Source organism: Ascaphus truei, chromosome 1, assembly GCF_040206685.1.
Source record: "Ascaphus truei isolate aAscTru1 chromosome 1, aAscTru1.hap1, whole genome shotgun sequence".
NCBI classification, from domain to species: domain Eukaryota; kingdom Metazoa; phylum Chordata; class Amphibia; order Anura; family Ascaphidae; genus Ascaphus; species Ascaphus truei.
Window position 1 is genome coordinate 172124204 of NC_134483.1, and position 22653 is coordinate 172146856.

At 39.5% G+C, this 22653-nt stretch overlaps 1 protein-coding gene across 6 annotated transcripts in view; it reads right to left on the reverse strand.

Annotated features, from left to right (window-relative positions):
* Positions 1-22653, reverse strand: part of TRPM6 (transient receptor potential cation channel subfamily M member 6) — a 227257-nt gene that overhangs the window by 36516 nt on the left and 168088 nt on the right. For all 6 annotated transcript variants that reach the window (XM_075598299.1, XM_075598313.1, XM_075598307.1 and 3 more), the window contains 6 exons: positions 21145-21277; positions 19948-21047; positions 17252-17364; positions 13183-13312; positions 6400-6497; positions 3378-3418 (listed from right to left, as the gene is read on the reverse strand). In XM_075598299.1, coding sequence (XP_075454414.1) covers positions 3378-3418; positions 6400-6497; positions 13183-13312; positions 17252-17364; positions 19948-21047; positions 21145-21277 — 1615 coding nt within the window. The remainder of the gene's footprint in view (positions 1-3377; positions 3419-6399; positions 6498-13182; positions 13313-17251; positions 17365-19947; positions 21048-21144; positions 21278-22653) is intronic.

Below are 22653 nucleotides of genomic sequence, written 5' to 3' on the forward strand. Positions count from 1 at the left end.
CACTGAGTTAGAATAAGCTACCAAGAAATGCTTGCAATGACCTGTGGGGTTTGGAATCTAAAGTTATGTGAATATGTTTTAAAGTCAGATCGGACAAGTTTTCTAGAGAGCACAGTGCCTGCACAGTTTTGAGTGCTGCCACTTAAACCTGTGGGCCCCACACTCACTTAGATGTTTTGGAATGAATATATGTATGTAGCCAGGTCCCCCACTGGGCTTCCCTCAGCTCCCTCTTATCTACGGTAGCTGTGGGGGTAGTTGCGGGCTGTAAGGGAGGCGAGTGCATCACTGGAGCTCCTCGGCACAAGCGTCGGCCATCTTGTGACTCCTTGCGCATGGGCAGTGCAGGCTTGGGTTGCGGTGGCCATCTTGCCACACCTCGCGCATGCGCAGAGCAGTTCCACAGCATCGGCCATTACAGAAGTACTCCGCAGGGCAACTACAATCCCCAGCAGCCCCTGGGCTGCTAGACACATGGGCTGCAGCAGCCAATTGCACTACCGGAATCCCCTGTGATCAGATTGATACATTTGGCGCACTCAGGGGGACCACGCCACTTGGAGCCAGGACAGAGAAGGGGAAGGTAGGCTCTGAGTGTCAGTGGCACTCAGACTACGCAAGAGTACTCCCTTATGTCCCAGATAGGCCCCACTCAAGTGAGCTTGTGGTTGCTTCAGGGAAGGCCCTATATAGGGACGCTTCCCCATTTACTTAGTAGTGTCAGGGACACAGAAGAAGACACCACACGGTTAATGCAACCACCTGCGTACAGAGACTCTTAAAGGTGGGACCCTCCTACCGGAGACCACCCAATGCAGAGGTGGATGCCATCGCGGACGGTGACGTCGCTGGATCAGCGGATCCCCATCGCTAAGGTGGCCGCGCCGAGTACTGGAGTACTCAGCAGGTACCTCACAAAGTGCACCAACAACTCACAGGGTAGTGCTACTCCCAACACTCTTGGATGGGCAATGACATTGGGGAAAAGGACATCAGTGTATTGATGCCTAGCACCTAATGTTCTTTGGGGACACTCATTGGTGTTACAGAGTTAGGGTTGTTATACTGTGTGGTACATGGAACTCTTTATGATTCATAGTAAAGGTTGTTATTATATATACAGACGTGTGTGTGTATTACTGGTATTGTTCCTGGGAGGGTTTATCCTGCTGCATCAGGATCCCTTTCAGGTGGAGGCGCTGCACCGAGGTGGATATCTGATCACCCCAGGCTCCCAGTGGCTGAGGCTCTGGCCTTCTGTGAGCCAACAGGTAATGGCAGTACCAATAACTCTTTATTAATTGGAAAGAAGGCTACATGTACAGTATATTTGTGATGAGGTATTTCTGAGCATGAGTGGACCAGGTCAAATACTAGCTTACGGCATAGCCACATTTTCTATAATAATAGATATTTTTTCCTAATAGCAGTAAAAAGATATTCATTACAATCTAATCTTTGGTGTCTGAGGCATAAGTGACTTTCCCAAAGTTATAACAAGAACAGACACTGGGTTTTAGGTCACCCACACCCTCAGTATTAAAGCAGCAATCACCCCAATGTTCTATATTTTTACAGGATTTAATGCCGCAGAAACTCCCCTCCTCCCCCCACTCCCAGGATACTTAACAGTGAAGTTACAGAATTTAAATCTCCCTCCAGTAGAAAAAAGAAGAGAAAAGACGGTGCAAAACAGCGCTAAACACACAATAATAAAATAATATAATGGTGATAAGATGTGATGAATTGGCAGCCAGACAAAAACTGACTGTACAGTCAGTAACTAGGCAAAGAGAAAAAGGTAAGCCGGCGCCAGTTCAAACCGTGACGTGCAAAGTCCAAATCAAGTCCTTTAGTGATGGTGATGAGCAAAGTGCAGATTTCCTCCAAAACGTGACGTGATATGTGAAAAAACAAAGAGAGAATTATGGTGCAGTATGTCAAATTGAGGACATAAAAACATATAACACTAACAACATTTAACAAACAAGACAGACTCACAACAACAACTAGCCAGACAAAAATTAATAAAAAGCTATTTAATAACAACTAATGCAGAATTCTGGATAATTTCACACACTAATCCGGGGGGGCAAAATCCTTGCCCTACTCACAGGGTGCAGGATATTTGAAAGCAGTAGGACTGGAAGCACTTTCTGTGGATCCAAGATGGCGACCGGAGCTCACTCTCTGGCGTCCCCACGTGTGGCAGATGCTGTATGGAGCTCCAGAGGGTCTGGATCAATGATGCTGCTACGCGTGTCTCTCTCTCCTCCTGCCGGTTTCAATTTCTCCCTCTCTCCTGTACCCAGCCGTGCGGTGTACTCTCCACGAATAATCAGCTTCTAAAAACGAGTCCTCCCCTCGAGGAGAGAGAGACACGCGTAGCAGCATCATTGATCCAGACCCTCTGGAGCTCCATACAGCATCTGCCACACGTGGGGACGCCAGAGAGTGAGCTCCGGTCGCCATCTTGGATCCACAGAAAGTGCTTCCAGTCCTACTGCTTTCAAATATCCTGCACCCTGTGAGTAGGGCAACGATTTTGCCCCCCCGGATTAGTGTGTGAAATTATCCAGAATTCTGCATTAGTTGTTATTAAATAGCTTTTTATTAATTTTTGTCTGGCTAGTTGTTGTTGTGAGTCTGTCTTGTTTGTTAAATGTTGTCAGTGTTATATGTTTTTATGTCCTCAATCTGACATACTGCACCATAATTCTCTCTTTGTTTTTTCACATATCACGTCACGTTTTGGAGGAAATCTGCACTTTGCTCATCACCATCACTAAAGGACTTGATTTGGACTTTGCACGTCACGGTTTGAACTGGCGCCGGCTTATCTTTTTCTCTTTCCCTCCAGTAGAAACAACATAGCGGCCAAATCTCTGTCCAATAGGAAGCTGTAACATCATCAGTTGGGGCTCCCTATTGGACGGATATTTAAATCCCCCTTAAAAACCTGGAAGTAATTAACATAGGTATATATCTCAGGAACTGAAGTGCAGGGCCGCTCTATCCCCTGTTTCCTACAGTAGGTTGAAAAAATAATTCTGAGAACTCGCTAACTGACTTCAGTTCTGATTTTTCCCCATACACTTACATTTAATAAGACCATACATTATCTGAAGGCTCCTGTTGACAGCAAATTATTAATATGAACAAAACAATGTTTTTGTTGATGAACTAAATCAATGTTGGAAAGGTTAATATATTGTTGTATCTGTATAGGTCCTTTTGAATGGGTGGGCTTCAAAAGCGTAAACAAAACACTTTAAAATATAGCACTGTGCATAATGGGAGCGCATCAAGAGCATAGACAAATGCTCTATAACATAGATACACAATAAAACTGATTTGGTCATGATTACCATACTTACAAAGAGCTCCTTCTCAGTTGTGTTGTACTATTGTTCAGATCCTAAAGAATAGATAAATACAAATATGTATCTAGCACTGTGCTAAAAGTAGTATACAGTATAGTAATAAAAAAGAACGTTTATCATAGCAATTTTGTTTTTCAAGGAATATGGGCAGTGTACTTAATATAAAAAAAACTCACAATCAATATATGCAGGAGACTATAATATCAAAGGTATGAAGATAATGCGGATGTAATCCATCAACTATTATATATATAAAAAAAAAACAATAATAATTAAAATACAAAAGTAGAAAGTGTGAAATGAAGCTTATTTTCTTGGACAGGAAAAGTAAAATATCAGTAATATTAAAGCTGAGACATAATGAGCTTGTGCTATTGTCTATTGTACATGAAAGGGGGCTTAGTTAAGTCTCCCACAAGCAAAATCTGGGGCAAAAACTGCGCCAGATTTAAAGTATCAAAGTAAAAAAAAAACACATTGCTTTCAATAAACCTTAATGAAAATGAATAAATTTATCAATGAACTACGCACTTTTTGTAACTTCTCTTTCTTTTGCATTTTATATAATGCAGCTTCCCTAAGTATTTAATTATTTATAACAACATTTATATGGTGTCCTTAGCCAGGGCACTGTACGTTAGTTAGTTAGTTAGTTAGTAAAACAATGGTGGGTATATATGAAATATTTCATGTCATGGGCATAGAGTTAATTGTTTACAAGTCTTTGTGCTGGGCAGGAGTGGGAACATTATGGGTTAGGTGCATTGAGAGCTTGCTTGGTTAGTGGGCAGGGGTTGGGGTCAGGTCTCTGGATTTAGTCTTCTCGTGGCATGTGATGGGTCAGTGGGGACAGTGCAGGCGACTGGATCAGTGAAGTGGGTGACTTTGGAGGGTTTTGGAGAGCCTTTAGGAAGGTTTAGGAAAGGGCGAGGGTAGGGGAGATAATGGGCATTGGGGAGGATGGGGTGAGGGAGGAGTTGGGATAAAAGGAGATTAACAGGGGAACATGCAATGTGATTGAGAAAAGATGAGTTTAGAGTTGGCTTCTGAAAATAGGGAGGGGTAGATTGTTGGGAGGGAGATCGTTCCAGTGGAGAGGGGGAAATGATCACAATCGAGAAGAAGCATAGGGGGCTGAGGAGTAGTGAGGGATCTGGTAGTCAGAGAGCGGAGGATGGGAAAGGGTGTAACTAAGGATGAGTGGTGCAAGGTAAGGGGGGGGAAGACAATGGAGAGATTTGTAGACCAGGGTGAGGAATTTGAAGAGGGAACGTTGTTGGATGGGTAGCCAGTGGAGTTGGGAGAGAAGAGGGATGGCATGAAGAGAGCAGGGGAGATTGAAAAGTGTACAGGCTGCAGTGTTTTGGATTTGTTGGAGTAGTAGTGGGGGTGACCGAGGAGAAGGGAGTTACAGTTGTCAAGACAGGTGAAGATGAGGGAGTGGATCAGAAGTTTGGCAGAGGAGAGGGTATAATATCAAATGTAGGAAGATAATGCAGATGTACAAGTTTTAGTGTAATGTATTTGTTTTGTTTTGTTATTCGTGTGTCTTCAATTGTTTTGCTGCCTTCAATATTTTGAAGGGTCCATTTAAGTATGACTCTCTCCCTAATTGGGCTCTGATTGGACTCTGATTAGAAGCCATTTGTATTGTCCAGTGTCCCATGCCTTCCCTTTATTGTTACTCCAAAGTATGCTAGCAAGTAGAAATGAACTATAAATTCCATAAACATTGATTAAACTTGTTTTTCTCCCTGCCTTCACATGGGTCCTTTAAGAGACGTGTGCAGAGGTACACAATAGAGACTGTTTAAAGTGAAACTAAAATTAGGCTTTATTGGGCCTGTCCCTTAAACACAGCAAAACAGTCAAAATAAGCCAAAGAAAATCCTACTTTGGAGGATATCTACCCTTGTAGTCCAGCCCTCTCTAACTGGGTGGTTAGCTAAGCTAATTACCAGTCCCAAATATATTATATAGATATATACAGATATACAACAGCCCCATAAGAAAGTCTTATCTGTTTCTTGTAGTTGCAGGGGAAGGTCTCTCTGCTCTTCTGGGTCAGCACCTTGTGTTCTAAGGCAATGTCTGTCCAGGTATAGAGGTCTGGTCCCCTTGTCCTGCTATCAGCATACAGTACAGTCCTTCTGCAGCTCATGACATCTCTTCCTCTGGTCAGTCCAGTGTGGACTAAGGAAATCTTCTTCCTGTTTCTCAGAACAGGCTTTTTCTAATAGAGTCTTAATCAGCCAGCTGGAGTCCGGCTGATTGCCTGTGCAATTAACCAGCCCGCTGCTGGATTTAGATGCATTTTCTTTAACAGGGGTAAGTCCCTGTTACAGTCCATGTTTACTCAGCAGTGCTATGCCTTAAGACACCTTCTGGCACCAGATGACACTTCATGGTGGATTCACATCAAGTGGGCCATGAGGTGTTTTATGGTGTCAGAAGATGTCTTATGGTGTAGCACCACTTAGTAAATATGTGTCTTGGTCTCTTCCATATTGCGTCCACCTACAGTATGTAACTTCAAAGCATAACACACCACTATATACCCACACTGAAATAGACTTATTAGCTCTTTCAGCTATACTTAATTTATGACACCCACATATTGACTGAGTATATTACAAAGCGATGCCCAACATGGTCATATAGTTTTAATGGCTAGCATGTCATGTAAACCAGTGTATTACCCATGCAAGTCTTTTTGCATTTGTGCTATCATACGAAATAAAAAAAATACCAGCACACAAGATCACGAATTACATTGTGAAACTCACTCATTCACTATCCTTGCAATGGGTCCTCTGAGGGCCCAAACGCTGATGATGTAAATGTATGAATTTGCTTTTTATGTGGTGGTATATTTTTCTCTTTTTGTATTTGAATTTCTTTAAGTGACACTGGAACTTAGGAGTTTGTGTGCTTAACACCCCATATGCGTAGTCTCTTGAATTACCGTTTAGTAAATGTTAGTGATGCACATACTTAGATGTCTTTCTGCACTTACCTCTCGTGATTGCCTCAGATATTCACTTGTTTGTACGAGATGCCTCTCAAATTCTTGAGTTTTCAGTTGCTGACGTACATAACTCATGTGTTCACAGCCTGACAAAGTGAAAAAAAGGATAAATGCAAACTTACAGTAGAAATGTGACACGTTAAGTGTCAGAGGGACATGAATAGGCTACACATCAATTTTTCTAGCTGCAAAAACTAGCATTAAAAATAGCACAAGATTAATTTGTAAAAGGTTGAAAGCACTAAGCTGTTTTACTCCATAAGACACCTTCAAGTATAGTTTAATAAGTAACACATTACAGCCCATTGAAATGAAGGAGCTGTTAGTTGTCTTCTGGCTCAGAAGGTGTCTTATGGATTAACGCCACTTGGTTAATATGGCCATTTAAGACTTATTCACTTTAATGTGCCTAAGGTATCTTTCAACATTGAATGTGTCTTATGGAGTACTACTTCATAGCAAGTACTCTCTGTATGTATGTCTTTATTTGTACTGTATAGCGCCATTAATGTACATAGCACTTCACAGCCGTAATAGTTACAATTATATAAATAATAAGATATAAATAACACAAAGGGAAGAAGTGCTTCAGACTTAAAAGTAATATTTAGGAAAAGGAGTCCCTGCTCCGAAGAGCTTACAATCAAATTGGTTGGTAGGAAGAACGTACAGAGACAGTAGGAGGGAGTTCTGCTAAGTGCATCTGCAAGGGGCCAAGGTTAATGTATGAGGTGTTAATTATCCGCCATCGAGCTACTCAAATGCTTCCTTAACTAGGTGTGTTTTAAGGTGGGTTTTAAAGGTGGATAGAGAGGATGCTAGTCAGATATTGAGGGAAAGGGCATTCCAGAGGTGTGGGGCAGTCAGTGAGAAGGGTTTAAGGCGGGAGAGGGCTTTGGATACAAAAGGAGTAGAGAGAAGACATCCTTGAGCAGAACACAAGAGCCAGGATGGTGTATAACGAGAAATTAGGGCTGAGATGTAAGGAGGAGCAGAAGAGTGTAAAGCTTTAATAGTGAGAAGGAGAATTGAGTGTGAGATACGGGACTTGATAGGAAGCCAGGAGAGGGATTTCAGCAGGGGAGAACTTTGACCCATTTAATGTGTAAGTCACCTGTTTAGGTTTGTTCCCAAAATACATAAAGCAAACAACAGCAGATGACACCCCCACTGCCTCAGTGGAATAATAGGTGGGTGCACTAGAGGGAGGAGTGCAAAGTACAAAACAGAAGTATCTCAACCTTCAAGAAGAGGGAGAGATAGAGTAGTCCCCAATTGTAAGCCCACTAAACACCTATATAATTGCGAACATTCATTGAAAAATAAACCCCCAAATAAGGATGGAGCCAAGGTGCCTTGATACAAATGTGAAAAATTCCACACAAAAAATTTGAAACTGAAGTTTGAATGATTTGAAAATAAAAACAATTTTATTGTGACTTAACAAAATAAAATAAAGAGGGTAATGTGAATTAAAGGTGTTCACGTCGGTGAACAGCAGCAACTGACTATATCACCTGAAATATACTTTCTTTAATATTTCACATTTGTATTAAGGCACCTTGGCTCCACCCTTATTTTGGGTTTACTTTTCGATTAATACTGGCTGAAGGATAGACAACAGAGAGTTGTCATAAATTAAACCTTTTCGGGTTGGGCTAAAGTTGTGAGTGGAGTACCTCAAGGATCGAAACTGGGAGCCCTGCTTTTTTAACTTTTAAAGCAGGAATTTAAACCAGGGTAATGCAGTTGATGTGGTCTACTTAGCTTTTGCAAAGGCTTTTAATACGGTTCCACAAGAGGTTAGTGTACAAAATAAAGCAAATTGGACTAAGTCAAAATATATGCACCTGGATTGAAAACTGGTTGAAGAAAGACAACAGAGTTGTCATAAATGGAACTGTGACAGGGTAAATAAAAGCCACCAGCTATATGCCTGGCAGACCTATGTTTAGTCTGCAGTGCAGCAGTGACTAGGCTAACTTCAGCTGGGAACCTCAGGACAATTAGTTGGATCCCAGCTGCCTAATCAATGTGTGTTAAAAACCCCAGGCTGTAGACACATGGTGGCTAGCTGTACAGGAGAGAGGAGAAAACTGATAGAAGGTCTGCCTATTTGTATGCTATCTGAAGCAGGGAAATCCCCTGAAACTCTGGAGAGAGAGAACAGCTTGATACAAGTTTTGTTAGCAAAGTACATGGTTTATGAACTGTCTGTCTCCTGCATAGAAAAGAGTAGCTGCCTTATTTTTACACTGTCTGCTAAAGAGAAACTGTTTTGTCTGCTGAAGAAAAATACATTTTTCTTTTGTTTGCTGATGAAAAGCTATTTTTGTTTTGTGTGCTGTATAAATTAAGGCTAAATAAATAAGCCTTATCCAAAGAACCTGCGTGTGTAGTTGCATTTACCCTGCAACAGGAACCTTTTTAGGTTGGACAAAAGTTGTGAGTGGAGTACCTCAAGGATCGAAACTGGGAGACCTGCTTTTTAATTTATTTATTAATGACCTTGAGGTTGGCATAGAGAGCAAAGTCTCCATCTTTGCTGATATTACAAAAATTTGTAAGTTAGTAAAATCAGAGCAGGATGTCTTTTTTCTGCAGAATGAATTGGATAGGCTGGAAACTTGGACAGGTAAATGGCAGATGAGGTTTAATACAGATACATGTAAGGTTATGCATTTGGGAAGTAGATAGAAGAATTTCAATCTTCAAGAAGAGTGAGAGTATTTACCAATTGTATGCACACTAAACACCTAAACAATTGTGAATATTCATCGAAAAGTAAACCCCAAATAAGGATGGAGCCAAGGTGCCTTCTGGAGAGGAATTACACCCTGTTCTGATTTTACTACCTTACACAATTTAGGGATATCAGCAAAGATAGAAACTTTTCTCTCCATACCAACCTCAAGGTCATTAATAAATAAGTTGAAAAGCAGGGGTCCCAGTACCGATCCTTGATGTTCTCCACTCAGATGTTTAGCCCAACCTGAAATGGTTCCATTTATGACAATTCTCTGTTGTCTATCCTTCAAAAAGTTTTCAATCCAGTTGCTCGTTAAAAAGCAGCAGATTAAAGAAGGAGGATCTAAATGAGAAGGCAGACCTATGTGTTCACTAAAGAATAACAAGAAGTAGATTTATGGAACAGATTATTAGACAGAGAAGAAAAAATGCAAAACCTGAAAAAGTTGGTCAAACTTCTAGAAGAGTGGTAGATGTAAAAATGACTGAACTAAAATAACAAATAAACTATCCAATAATCGGTGACATTGCATTAGGAAGACATATACAATGACATGATTATTTTAATTTTCTAATCATTCAAACTTCAGCTGCAGGGTTTTTTTTAGAGCTGAATACGATACATTAGAACCCAGACCACCTCCAACGCCATCCCCCATATCATATGGGTGTATCCAACAAACAACAAATGTTTTCCAAATTGACTTATACTGTATGACCATATAGCGTCAGGACGTTTTGAAATAAAATACCAGGAAAGTTTTAGAGAACAGCTTAAAGCTTTCAGAATAGGAATGTTACCTTCCTAGAGGAGATACCGAAAATTGATCTTGCTTTAAAACAACAGTTTGCAGACCAGCATAGCAGTCAAACTACATGAAAACAGACAGGTTAAAGTAAAAACACTTCTTCCATTTAAGGGCAGTCTTTCTCAAATGCCACTAAATATCGTTCCATCTATGTAGTGTAACATGAAAGAAATTCGTAAAAGAAAATGTGATATTTGTATTATAGTAAACTGAGATAGTAAGGTGTAATTCATATTGCAAAATACATAGTATATTTTGTAAATAATGTACAATAAGATTCAGAGATCTGATAAGAGTTTATTCGAAGATCGACAACATCAGGTCATTAAGCCCTACCCCCAACAAAAGAGGGACTAGTAAGAATGGAAGCATCCTCTTGGTAAAGACACTGAAGCACAATGGGATCAAAGATCCGTTGACACCGCTAATCATATTAGCTTCTTTTTTTTATTATCTTTGGAACAGATTTAGAAAGTTTGCTGAATGTGGTGCAAATGGAAACCTTGAAATAGGTTTTAGACACCATTCTTAGAAAGGATTTGCATACTTTAAGGAAGTTTAACAATGATAGATTTGGACATTTTCAAAACAAGTTGGCATCATCAACAGGTCATGCAAAACCAGCTTTTGAAAAGTAATAATAATTTACAACAAGTCAAGGTACAAGTGGATATATTGAGAATAATGAGAACCAAGTTTCAGACCAAAACATAGACCAAACTTTTGAAATATCAGGAAATCTTTCATGGGGTTTATTATGTACATAAGTGAGAGTGAGGTTTCTTCGAATTTCAAGATGGATAGTGTATGGGAAGGAAAATGGACTGGGAAATAAAAAATCCCAGTTCTCCATATAACATGCTGGTTTTCCATTTTAGACTCACACATTATGGTGTACTCTTAAACCTTTAGCATGGACTAAAGGAATCCTATATATAAATGTAATAATAGGGCTAGTTATGGATACATTTTCTCTACACTCCAGACTCACACGCCATGTATAATATCACCAGGAAATTAAATCTGGTAAACAATTCACAAGGAACATGCTATTTTGTGTATGTCATCAAAGTTTCATATTACTGTATAAGTGAGACATTTGGGGAAAACCCTAACCATGGTGAATCTGAGGTAGTTTAACCAGTATACTGCCTTTGATAGGACACTGTTTACATATGGAAGGAAAAGAACATGTAACTTATCTCAGGTCCTAGCCTGGCCCAATATATACAGTAAAAGACGTATCTGAAGTGAACTGGTATACTTATGAGACAATTCTCCAACTTACTACAGTACTTCAGAATGGAATTTCTCTATCCCAGAAATAATACAATGCCATGAAAGAGATGTCACAATCCTATTTGAGATTGGGAATGGGAAACCAACTAAGAGATTGGTTAACAAGATTTTGGGAAACTTAACCACATTTTAAAATAGTTGCAGGATGCAAGAACTAAGATAGCTATAGTGGTCAAACAGAATCAAGATAAAATGACAAAGGCAATGAATCAATTAAAAGATGCTAAAGTTTCATGGTGGGAAAGTATCGTTGGCTACAGCCCAATTATTGACTACTTTCTTAGTATGTTTATTATAGTCATCTTGCTCTTTGTCTCAAATTTGAATGTATTGCTATACTAGACACATGTTCAAAATGCTTTGGCATGTACATTACAAGACGTCTCCTGTTAAACTGTAACCCTTAAATTTAGAAGTCAAAGAAGATTATTAAGATGTAAATATGTAGTCGTTTTCTAATGTATTAATAATGTATATACAATAGTTAGGATATACAGTAGTACATAACTGTAAGTGTGTTTCAGGTCATCATCCCATCCCTAAAGATAAAGGGATGAGGATGGTTGGGAACTGTGTTGCCTTTTTTGGATTAAGGCTAAACAAGGGGATGTGAGACCTTGTATCCATAAGCTTGTAAGAAGACCATGCAGCCTGGCTGTTACTGGTAATGATTGGGTTATTATCCGAAGGCTGAGAAAGAGCTAATGACAGCTGTCCCTGAGTGACCAAGAAATACAGTGGTCCAACAGAGTAACAGAAGTTACCAAAAATCTTTTAAATGGAAATGATATAAAACATCAATAAAATTGCCTTTTGATTGTGCAGAGTAAAAAAAACCTTTGTGCTGAGAAACACGTTGGGACCTGTGCTCTATTGTGGCAATCTCCTGGTAGTGGTGTTATTGCACGGCTTCCTGCAACATCATCATGTCAGAACATGGGCTGGACCTTGGCTGTCACGCAAGCAATTTATATAGGATGCCATGAACACATAGATGCTGTTCGAAAGAGATCGAGATACAACAGGATAATTTGGGCGAGATTCCCTAAGCTATATTGATAAGGGGTATCGGAAGTTGATCCTACTTTAACTGCCATTCAAGTCAGTGCCGCAAATGCTAGATCAAAATCCAACACCGCTCAACGTGGCTTAGAGCATCATTGCCTTTGTTTCATATATGCTTCAAAAGAAACATGTGCAACTACATTGTTAGCTGTATTCCCTTTGTGCTACTTTTCTTTTTTTGTGATAACATAGTTCGACTAAAGTTATGTGGCACACGCATTGTATAAACATTTTTATATGTAAAATGTTATATTATCGAGCCAATTTCCATCTCTATTTCATAAATGTTCCGCCTTATCAGTGGTTAGTAGCCATAAAAACTGCTTAATTGTATGTTATTTCTGTTGTACAAGGATGATGGATGATACAATGTTGTGGTTTTCCCCCATTTCCTGTGAAACATCACAAAGTAGGAGGGGCCTTCCAAACTCCAAATTCTGCTGGTCTCGTCTTCAGCATCTGCCCCTTAAACCCCTTGGGATCACAGTCTTAAGGTAACTTTAGTCCTATGACCCTTGCTTTAACCCACTAAATAGAATCCTTTCTCTTATATGATGTGTGTGGTGGAGAGGAGTGCAGTACATTTGCGGGAGTCAGTCATAGCAAACTGATATGAACCAATTGCCCTACCATAGTTAAACCAAAAATCTGTAATGTCACAGACTGCGGCAAGCTGATATTGTCCCCAGTTTTTTCATTCCTGTACTGTTTTGGCAATAAAATGTTGTTTTATACAGTACTCCTACTGCCTATTGCAATAGTCTTGCCGTTATACAGTAATGTAACAGAAGAGCTTGATGTATTGCATGAAATGGATCATATCTTTTGCTAGAAACAGGTGGTCACTTACTTAGCTGATTGAAACTGGATACAGTCAGCCTATTCTTGCTAGGCTCCTCCTCTTTAAATTTCCAGCTGCTGCAGTCTGCAGGTTCTGAGCTCATCTGGGTACTCTGGGAACAACCATCAACAGTAATCACCTGCAAAGGAGTATGAACATAAATAAACTCACCCATACAAATACCTTGTCTGTTGATAATGCACAGAGATGAGCATTCTGTCTCAAACTGAAACCTTGTGATATACGTAGCTCACAGTTACACAGCTTTTGTTTTGTTAGGCTGGCAGACAATGTCACCCAGTCTAGTGCTGTTAGGTAGAGAGAGAGAATCCTTTAATCAATGCAAAGATTAAATCTATATTGTTTTCATCTCTGAAGATCCTCTCAATTTTATCATAAATCTTCCCTTATGCCAAATGAATGGAGACGGTACTGAGCTTTCATGTGTTGAACTTACAAAATACTGTAGAGGTATAAATATGTTTTAAGGTTGGGGTGCTTTTGCTGCTCATTGTAGATGTTGCTCTGCCGCATTTCAATGATCTCATGTAATATTGGCAAATGGTATGTGTGACAGCATTTAAAATAACAACAAGAAAATGAAGAAAAGCAGAGCTAAATATTTACATAGTGCATATTTTGTTTCCTGAAATCAAACAGTGATGGCTCTAAATATAAAGAAGGCAAGTTTAGATATGGATATTCATAAAGTAAAAGACAAAAACTTGTCAGTGAAATTTACAATATGAGCTCCATACTGTTGTTAAAATCTTGTCACTGTAATATATGTTCAAACCTGTTCTGGACCAAATATGTGTGTGTGGAAGATTCCTGTCCGTCCCCCCCTCCCCCCTTTTAATTTCTGTACCCTTTCCCCAAAGCATGTCAATAAAAGTTGAGTGATTAAAAAAAAGAAAGCAGGTTGTTTAATGCTGTTGATGTACCGCTATGTATGGCTAACCTCTAAGGTACTGAAGGGGTAAAACCAGAGTACCTGATTTGTTGGCGGCAAGGGGTAGGTGAAGGGGGTAGTTGCCCCAGTGTGTGTGGTTAGACCTACCGGAAAGGTTACTGGAGGGGTTAACCTCTTCATTACCTTAGCAGCAACATTAAAATTTAAAAACGAACTACTGGCCACGAACCCCTTAATTACCTTAGTGGTTATTAATGCGCTATTATACAGATCTGGATAATAGGGATTTTGCCCATTACTGTACTGTATGAGTTGGGGTGGGTTGTTGCTGTGACATCACACAATCCCTGTGGCATAGACTCTAAAAACAAACTTAACATATATATAGTACAGTGCAGTCCATTGCAATGTGCTGTTAAGGTTAAGTTTATTTATAGAGTCTGTTTTGTCTGTTTTGTGGTGTAGAGGTAGAGCAATGGTACCTGTATATGAAAGGTCTTGGGTTTGATTCCTGTAATTAACGTATTTACTCCCTGTACACACAACACAAAGGGGAAATTTCAAACTCACAATAACCCAGATGTGTGTAAGCAAGGAGTGACTTGGGGCACACTCCAACCCTTTCCCGGTATGTACAGCTGCTTGTCTGACCCATCCTTCACGTATGGTAGCCTGCATCTGCTGCTCTCACTGGCAGATCGATTTGGGCCTGTGATGTCAGCAAGCTGGAACTCTGGTCAGTTGGTACTGTGGCCTCCATGGGGTAAATATGTTAATGCGCCATCCATTCTGTATTTGTGTTTCTTCCCTACATATCTACAATGGAGATTTATCGCAAGATGCCTGGTTCATCCGAGTACTGTGACTTTTGAATGACTGCTGGTATCCATATTACTTTTATTCACTTTATTTTGTATCAATTTGCACCATACACACTCTTCTTTTTCACTGGTGTTTAATGCAGCTTGGACACTGCTAGTGTTTTTGCTGCATCTGATTTGTGTATATTATTTTACACTGCACTATATGTCATTTTCATATATGTTTGTACAGCTGAACCACATTATAACATGGTCCTTGGGGGCCACAGAATGAGATCGCGTTATAACCAGGATCGCGTTAACATTTTGCCATCCCCGTACTTTTTTTTTTTTTTTAAAACATGCAAATCAATGCTTTATTGCTAAGGACACATACACAAACCTACACCATGTGGGAATTGAACATTAATAAATGAATACATTCTATATAATACACATGCAGGGATCAAACCCAGGACCTTCCATATACTGGTACCATTACATTACCTGTACACCACAGGTTTGGTGTTACAAGATTGACACAATACATATATTTATCCTCTACATGCCACAGTGCACAGTGTACTACTGTATGTAAATGTTGTGTTTGCTTCTAGAGTCTGTGACATCACACAGTCCCTGTGGTGTAGAGGTAGAATAATGGTACCAGTATATGAAAGTTCCTGGTTGATTCCTGTATGATATGGTATCATTTATAAAATATAAAAAATATATAATAATAATTAATATTTTATTATATTGTATAATCAATAAATTGTTATTTTACTTATTTTATAATTTAGAAATTATTAATGATACCATATTATACAGGAATCAAACCCAGGACCTTTCATATACAGGTACCATTACTCTACCTCTACACCACAGGCTTGGTGTTACAAAACAGACTCTATAAATAAACTTAACCTTAACAGCACATTGCAATGGACTGCACTGTACTATATATATATATGTAAAACTTGGTTCATCGGAGTACTGTGACTTTTGAATTAGTGCTGGTATCCATGTTACCTTTATTCACCATTGGGTTTATTCACTGTATTTAGTATCAGTTTGCGCCATACACTCTTTTTCACTGGTAATATGATGTCACATTGCCATGGCAACGTGATGTCACATAACCCCGCAATGTCATTTGATGCTGGAGCCGAGCAGGGGGGGGGGAGCACGCAGGTGAGGAGAGCAGGCAGGGAGCCGCAGGGAGAAAACTTTGTGCACCCCTGCACTAAGGTAATGAAGCATTCTGTAAATGTATTTTTATTACATCGGATGGAAGCAGGGGGTCTCTGGAGCTGGTATTAATGTGTGTCATCTCAAGAGACACCTGGCTTCAATCCGATATAGTAAGAATACATTTTCTCCATCAGTCACATCGTGGATCCCATCTCGCCACACCTCAGGTGCTCAAAACTGTTGATAATGCACTTATCAAAGCCCTGTATACCTGTAAGTGTGGTACTGCACCAGACAAATATTGGAGAAAGGAAACCTTGCCCTAAAAATCTTGCACTATTACACTAGTAACATGCCAAATAAGATGCAAATTTGCAACGGTGGCATATCACCTATTGATTGTATCAAGTCCTTAATCTCTCTCATACATCATTGTTTTTCATGTACACAGTGTTTTAACAATCTGCTGATCGTTGAGAATTTTGTGGACAGTCATCATATAAAGCTTGCTAAAATCACAGCAGTCTGAAATATCATAGGACAACACTGCAGAGCAATATTATGAATACTAAATGTATATTTCTACATGTGTTTTCATATAAACAGTGTTTCATATATAAATACCACTTGTGGTGTATTTGCATGTCTCAGACAGGTCTGCAACCCTGTCTTTCCCAATTATCGCTTGGGCCGTGAATATACAGAAAAATGCGCGCGGCGTCACGTATCAGTGCCGCGCAGCGCAAAAACAAATACATTTCATCCCCTCAAAAGACTTATACCAACCACGACTTTCGCGTCGCTTACTACTGTAATGCGGGCGACAGTTGAAGCATTTTCAAAATTTGTTTTCTGGTTGCGACTGCTGCGTCACATGACGTGGCCGTCCAATCAAAAAACAGCTTTTAGCCAGCAGCTGCGTGCGCAGAAGAATGTGCGTGTGCACATGTCGCTAAGCGACATCACTATTGTGACATCACAGATGCGCGCACGCGCCTTGCAGTTCAGCTGTAGAATCGCAGCCTTAGCAAACAGTGCTTCCACAACAGTGAACCCCTAAATTATCCTATTACTTACCAAACAAAAACAAGATCTGTTAATAGATTGGTCTGTTTCTAGTCTAATAAAAACACTACAATAATACAATGAGAAAAAGGTAACATTTTCCTACTGGCACTTGAAGCTGTGTCTGTTTTGACTTGTCTTTTGGGGAACTGCTGAAAGTATTACTTCGTTTCTCTTGTGCCCAAGCAACCTGACAGATCTCAGGAGGTTTTCTAAAATCTGTCGACAAAAAAAAAAAAGAAAGAAGGAAGAGCAATTCTTACAATAGTTATTTCCATCATATTCTGACGATTTGATTAAAGTAAAAACATATTTATATATCATACACATGACTAAAGCATGAAATAAGCATGTGCTCATTTTTACATTATAGCACGAAAGTGTCCTTAAAAGTGTGTAAATTCAGCCTAGAGTAAGAAATATAGGACTACTTTGTTAAGTCGGTTTTTTTAAAACCTACCAAGGGACCAGCTCTTATTTTTTATTTTTGGAAATTCCAACAATATTTGCAAATTTATACTTTTATTATACTAAAGGTAGAGTGCCAGGTATGGATTTTTTTTTATCAGAATACAGATCAACCCCGTTATAAGGCGATCCGGTACAACGTGAATCCGCTTATAACGCGATGCAAGCGTGGCTCCCAATTTTCATATTTATGAATACTTTACAACACGATTATTGGTATCTTAAATACTTTATTGTACAATGCATACAATTGTACATTATTATAATGCGATCCTCTTATAACGCGATGTGATTCTTTGTAAACCCAGGCACAGCGTTATAAGGGGGTTGAGCTGTATTAACCAGTTGTATTTTTAACCTTGTCAGGCCTCAGATAGCACACGAGTCATGTTTTTGTTAGTGTTCGATGATTGGTATTCTGAGAAACTGTCATAGACAACAGTATACTGTAACAACAAGTGCAGGAAATGCATGTTTTATCCACTGGGAAAAGCAAGTAATGCATGTCACTGGAAAGCATGACATCTACATGAGTCTTCAAAAACAGTGCAGTGTCTTATATTGCAGTTACTAAATCACAAACACATAGAAATACTTTTTTTGTACAACACCAATGAGCACATTCACATCTCAGGTTCACAAACTTGCATTTCCACATAGTCCCTCAGCATACAATGATTCCATTGCAACCAGGGATTCTGGGTAATGACATGCAAATGAGCAATCACCGCACAAATTTCACAGGTGAACAGAATTTCTCAGATATTTTAGATTCAATTAGTTTACTGTACCTGTGTGTACTTTATAGTAGAACAAGCAAACAAGAAGACACAAGAGGTCTCCCACAGATCCCTTTTAACACTGCACAACAAAGCTGATAATTGTATTAGGGGTATAATACTCCCTGATGTATGATCTAATAAGCTGTATGGGGTACAGAAAGTAACCGCTCCCAACTCTGTGGGCAGATAGTTACCAATAAAAGCCTGGTATAGGCAAAACAATAAAGTTTTATTAGTTACACAAGACAACGACGCATACTCAAATAGCATAAAAACAGTTAAAACACAGGGTACAGGGTGACAACAGAGGGTAATGAAATAAACAATCCAATAATGGATGCATCAAATTAACCCTACTGGTGGTGACTGAAATCAGGACAGGGGGCAGGGTAGGAGGTAAATGCAAATAGCAGGGGGGACAATTGGTAGTATATAGTATAAAACTACCCACATATAGAGTGACAACGCTACTCAGTATGTCACCTCCCACCTTGAGAAAGTGCCAGCCCCCAAGCGCAAAACGTATGTCGGGGTGACGTCATCGCGTTGACGTCGGAGGTCACGGGTGAGACTGTACCGGTATACTGGGGGGAGAAAGGGTGTTTGTTTGCTGCAACAGCTGACAATGTAGTGGTTACCATCTCATGCATTGAGTACTGTGAGTAAACCCAAGCTGCTACTCTTGCATGTGAGATATCTAACTGGAGTTATATTGCTGGAATACCATTTGCGGTGCGCTGAGTTTGTTGCGGTTTACCACTATATACCACATGCACACCCTGTCATTTATCTAGGGAGGAGGCTTTCTAGGGGGACTTATATCTCCTTGGTATATATATTTCTCTGGCATATATGTTGATGTTTTATAGCCTATATAGAGACATTTATACTATATCCTACCAATTGTCCCCCCTGCTATTTGCATTTACCTCCTACCCTGCCCCCTGTCCTGATTTCAGTCACCACCAGTAGGGTTAATTTGATGCATCCATTATTGGATTGTTTATTTCATTCCCCTCTGGTGTCACCCTGTACCCTGTGTTTTAACTGTTTTTATGCTATTTGAGTATGCGTCGTTGTCTTGTGTAACTAATAAAACTTTATTGTTTTGCCTATACCAGGCTTTTATTGGTAACTATCCGCCCACAGTGTTGGGAGCGGTTACTTTCTGTACCCCATACAGCTTATTAGATCATACATCAGGGAGTATTATACCCCGAATACAATTATCAGCCTTGTTGTGCAGTGTTAAAAGGGATCTGTGGGAGACCTCTTGTGTCTTCTTGTTTGCTTGTTCTGCCAGTACCATTCCTTTGCACCGGCTGTTTTCATTATAAACCAATTGGTGAGCGGTTTATCATAAAGTTATCTTTGTACTTTATAGTAATAATTATTGGAGAATGGGTGATGCCTCCTTTATGCTATGGAAATATATTTCGTTTCTTGCGACACATGTTGTCAATCTTTATCTTAGTACAACTCTAGCTGGACCAAAATTGTAAATAATAATTCAGTATATTTCTATTAGCTAATATTTAGATTGCATAACTACCTTTTCTAGTACTTGTTTTTCCTTCTTTCTTAGCTTTCTGAGATGTTAAACTGTCTTTCCGGACATTCCAGTCTTTGTTGAATGGGTTGATCCAAGATGAGGTGCTCTGTTGCAGGTACAAGCCGGATTCTGAGCTATCACTGCTGTTTCTTGATTTATCAGAGTTATATGAAAATAAATTTGATCGATTGAGCTGGACCCGCCGGTGGTTGGTGTTGAAACAATTACAGTCTGTATCATAGGTGGGATGTGTGCAAGGTTGCTGACATGGCCCACCAATGAACACACCAATTTCATCTTCTGAAAATGCCCAGTTCACATAACTTCCTTCAGGCTCCTTAATGTGGCAATTAACTGGTGTCTCAGTGTAAAGGCTTGTAGACACCTGATCATTCACTGCTCCACTCTGGATTTCATCTGAATGTGTCACTGGAGGTTTTAAATTGTTATGAATTGTCTCCTGACCATTGCCCTGCTCTTTTTCTATCCGATTATGGAAACGCTGGTCATCTTGTATGCTACATGTTATTTTTTCATTCTTTGGTTTCATTAAAACTGCTTTGAGCTCACTATGAGCACTTGGAATTGACAGTTCAAAGCCAGGCTCATTAGAGCAAGATGACCCCACCGGACATGAAGGAACAATCAGAAAATGTCCATATTGAGGAGTTAACTTGCTTTCGGACGATACTCCTAAAGTAACAGTGTCCCTTTCTGTCTCAGGTTCTGCTTGACAGTTTGCTACATGTGTGTAAGTTTGTTGAGGGGGACTGTTACACTCTGAAGGCCACTGACTCCTTGCCAATGTCCTGAGAAGTGAGGGTGGCATGCTGTAGTAATTGTGCTCTATATCATTCTGGGGATTTGTGACATTACTCCAGCTATGGGGTAGTTTTTTATAAGAGAGATTCTTCTTGTCATTCATCAGGGCTTCTTCCACCTGCAAAGAATCCACGGCTGACATCACTTTTAAGGTGTCCACTGTCAAGGCAGAAAGATCCTGTAGATGACCTAGTTGACTGTCTAAAGAAATCAAAGAGTCCTTGATGTAAAAAACCTTCTCGTTCACTTCCTTAAGCTGCATGAACATCTCTTCAACTCTAAGTACAAAAGAAGAGGATATATAGTAAGAAACCTTTTTTTATTACTATCTTCTGCCGTTTTGTATAATCGCTAAAAAAAAGCCAAGGATAATACCTCTGAGTTGTTACTCGGATCCTTTCACTGTCACTGGAGTGCATGCTTTCATTTTTCTCATGGAAATATGTTTCTACACATTTCTCCTCAAAGTCATGGAGTTTCCTTAATTCATCATCACTGAGGTAGAGTTCTAAACAAGTGCAAAGATTTACATTTTACATGTTGTAACAAATACTGTGGGGATTATTATTCCATTCTGTTGCAGAAAGAACTGCAATGCATTGCTTCACACTAAACAAGTTACTGTACAGTATGTTTAAAAATACCGGCATATACTTCTTTTGTCATCATAGAAAAGATAACGGTTAACAAGGAAAAATTGAGAAACACCAATGTGTTCAGTAAACAGAAGCACAAGAAATGTAGAATGGAAGTGTCAGATATGGTAACAAACAAGAAAAGGGGAAATAAAAGTTATGGAAAAGAGGCTAGTAAAGAAATGATTAGGATTAAGGCTGTGGTGGATACAGATACTTTGATAAAGTGTCTACAATTTATAAGAGCCCAAATTGAGGATTACAGCATCCAAGTTTCGGTGAAATAAAGCAGCTAGCTGGGGCTGACACAAAGGTGAGTAGTTGTCGCAATTTTCTACCTGCCTACTGCTCTGAGCAGCCCCTTTACACAGAGTTGATTGGATAACCTGCTTTATTTCCCCCAGTCTCTTCCTTCCTGTTACTCCTCTTTTTACATTCTCTCTAGATCTATCTTCTTACATATTCCATAACTTAATTAAGAACGTAAAAAGACACGTTAGTGGCAAATTTGGGATATTTTTCTGTGATAACAAAGAACCAACACTGAGCAAAAAACTAAAAGGAGTTAATAATCAATCATTATATACCAAGAAGGAAACAGATTGTTCACAGAAGAAGTGTTTATGTGTTGGGAACATTTTTATGTAATAGTGGTTTGATCCAAGTGAACTATAGACAAATGCTCACAATGATCCCTATTCAATATGCTGTGAAGTTGTCTTCAAATTAATGGAGTTTAAATCTTCCCAAACAAAGGGAAAATAGCTCCACAGCATATTAAATCGTGTTCACGAAAAATTCTCTCCTGCCACAGCTCAAGTTGCTCAACAATACATTTTTTTAATTGCAGTAACTATGATAGTTAGCCACATGATGGCACTGCTGCTCCATCTTTAAAACAACCAAGCAACCCTGTAAAAATCTTGGAATATAGGAAACGGGACCCGCAACCTCTGGGGATAGACTTATGGGTGTACTAGGGGAAGTATACACAGGACAGAAAAGAGGTTCTAAGCCAGAGGGTCATTCTATAGAGGGAGAGTAGGCAAAGCTGAAGCCCCCAATAATGTGGACTCGCTAGTCTATCATAAACATACATAAGTAGCAATGGAACAGTGAACTGGTAGATTACCAGAGTTTAGAGTATAGGTACAAACATGGTAGGTAACCTTGCACACTAAAGGTATATGCCCTATTGACAAATGAGGGTGTGTAGATGAATATATTGTTAAAAAATATTTAATCGGTC